This window comes from Pteronotus mesoamericanus, unplaced genomic scaffold (assembly GCF_021234165.1).
Source record: "Pteronotus mesoamericanus isolate MK-2021 breed Mesoamerican mustached bat unplaced genomic scaffold, CSHL_Meso_final contig_46, whole genome shotgun sequence".
Lineage (NCBI taxonomy): Eukaryota > Metazoa > Chordata > Mammalia > Chiroptera > Mormoopidae > Pteronotus > Pteronotus mesoamericanus.
In genome coordinates this window covers 292,150-293,753 of record NW_026555170.1, presented here as the reverse complement: position 1 = coordinate 293,753, position 1,604 = coordinate 292,150, and the positions used below count along the sequence as shown (strand labels likewise).

Sequence of the window (1,604 nt, the reverse complement as noted above, 5' to 3'; positions counted from 1 at the left end):
TGTCCTATTTAATACACAGAGTTGTGGGGGTTAATTAAAATAAATGCATGTGAAGGTCCTTTGCATAGCTATAAAGCATTATGTACATTCACTTTTTTTATTACTGTCTCGAGCAAAACAGCTTGTAGACATTATTTCTATATTTCCAATAGTCAGACAGATTAGTATTTCTTTTCTCCAGAGCAGTGAAGGATTTCCTCTCTCTGTTCCTGTTACACCTGACACAGGCGCTGAGGTCTGAGGTTTCTGTTTGCCTCTTCCTGTCACTCATCTCACTGTGCCCCTGAGAGCACAGAAATACACCGCTGCATCCTCCAGCTGGGAGTCTGAGATCCTGAGGCTGAAGTGTTTGCTTGCTTTCTGGAAGTTCACAGTGAAGCGATTATCTGTTGCATTTTGTGTCTTATAAGCATCTTGGCGGATAATGAGAATCATCTCCCCGCTGGGAGGCTGTTTGTACCAGAACAAATAATAGTCACTGTCACTGATATCATATGTGCAGGCCAGGGTCGTAGTCTCTGCCTCCTGTACAGACATTTCTGGTTGAGGCTGAGTGACTGTCTGGGCCAGGCTGGATCCTGTGGGAAGGAGGACAGAAAGGACTGAGCTGGGTATGACACCAGAGAGTAAAGCAGGCAGACTCACATCTGGTTCCCATCCCCACCCGCATGTTCTCTTCTTGATGCAAACCTAGAGAAGAACATGTCAGCTTTCTGGTTCCCCATGTCACCTGGGCTCTGTGAGGCAGGCAAATCCTGTGCTATTAATCTCCTCTTTTTTCCGAGTGCCTTTAAAAAGCATTACAAATAAAGACTTACACCTTCCTTACCAAGACAGGTGGAGATCACAACTGCCCACAGCAAGAGAGCAAGCGCCATGCTGACAGCTCTCCCTGCACAGTGAGACGTCTATGCTCTGCTCTGGGTGCCCCTCTGGGCTGGGCGACAGGAAGTGGTATCGCAGGTAGGAGGGTGACTGTGTCTCCTTGAGGAGTTTTCCCAACACCTTTGGTCTTTGAGAAAATAGGTCCTTGATTATAATTATAAATGAAAGTAAATAATGTTTTCTGAGCTCTTTTAATCTAGGATGAAAATACAGAGGAAGGAGATGGCGAATTAATTTCTGATAAGATCTAATCTTGGAGAGGAGTCGGGACCTGGAATGGCGAGCAGAAGTGGCAGGGCTTATCTGCAACAATGGCAAACTCTACGTTTTCTTTCTTTTTCAAATAAAAATGACAAAGCAACTGTGACATATATGAACAATTGATTGTAGGTAATAAGGAGGTACTTATTTTGTTTTTGTATTCATTTATAAATTTTTATAATTTCTTAACATGAAGCATAAAAAAAAGCTTGTGAGTGGAAAGTGCACTGACTAAACAAGTAAGCTGCTCATGTCAAGCCTAATTGAGCCGATTTTTCCATAGCTACTCAAGAAAAAAAATAAGCCCTTTTTGGGGGTGCATCAGGAAACTCTGAAGTAACTATATCAATAGTTCTTATCAGCATTAAATTGCCTCAAACAACTCATAAAGAGTTGCTCTCACCACTCATTCCATTCTGAGAAAATATTGTGAACAAAAACTTTTTAAAAGAAAACAT

General features: G+C 42.1%; 1 gene segment (V, D, J or C); it reads right to left on the bottom strand.

Moving 5' to 3' along the window:
- Nucleotides 1–267: 267 nt before the first annotated feature.
- Nucleotides 268–878, bottom strand: LOC129074098 (T cell receptor alpha variable 38-2/delta variable 8-like). The segment is given in 2 exon segments: nucleotides 268–578; nucleotides 830–878. Coding segments are annotated over 2 exon segments (360 nt in total).
- Nucleotides 879–1,604: the final 726 nt, after the last annotated feature.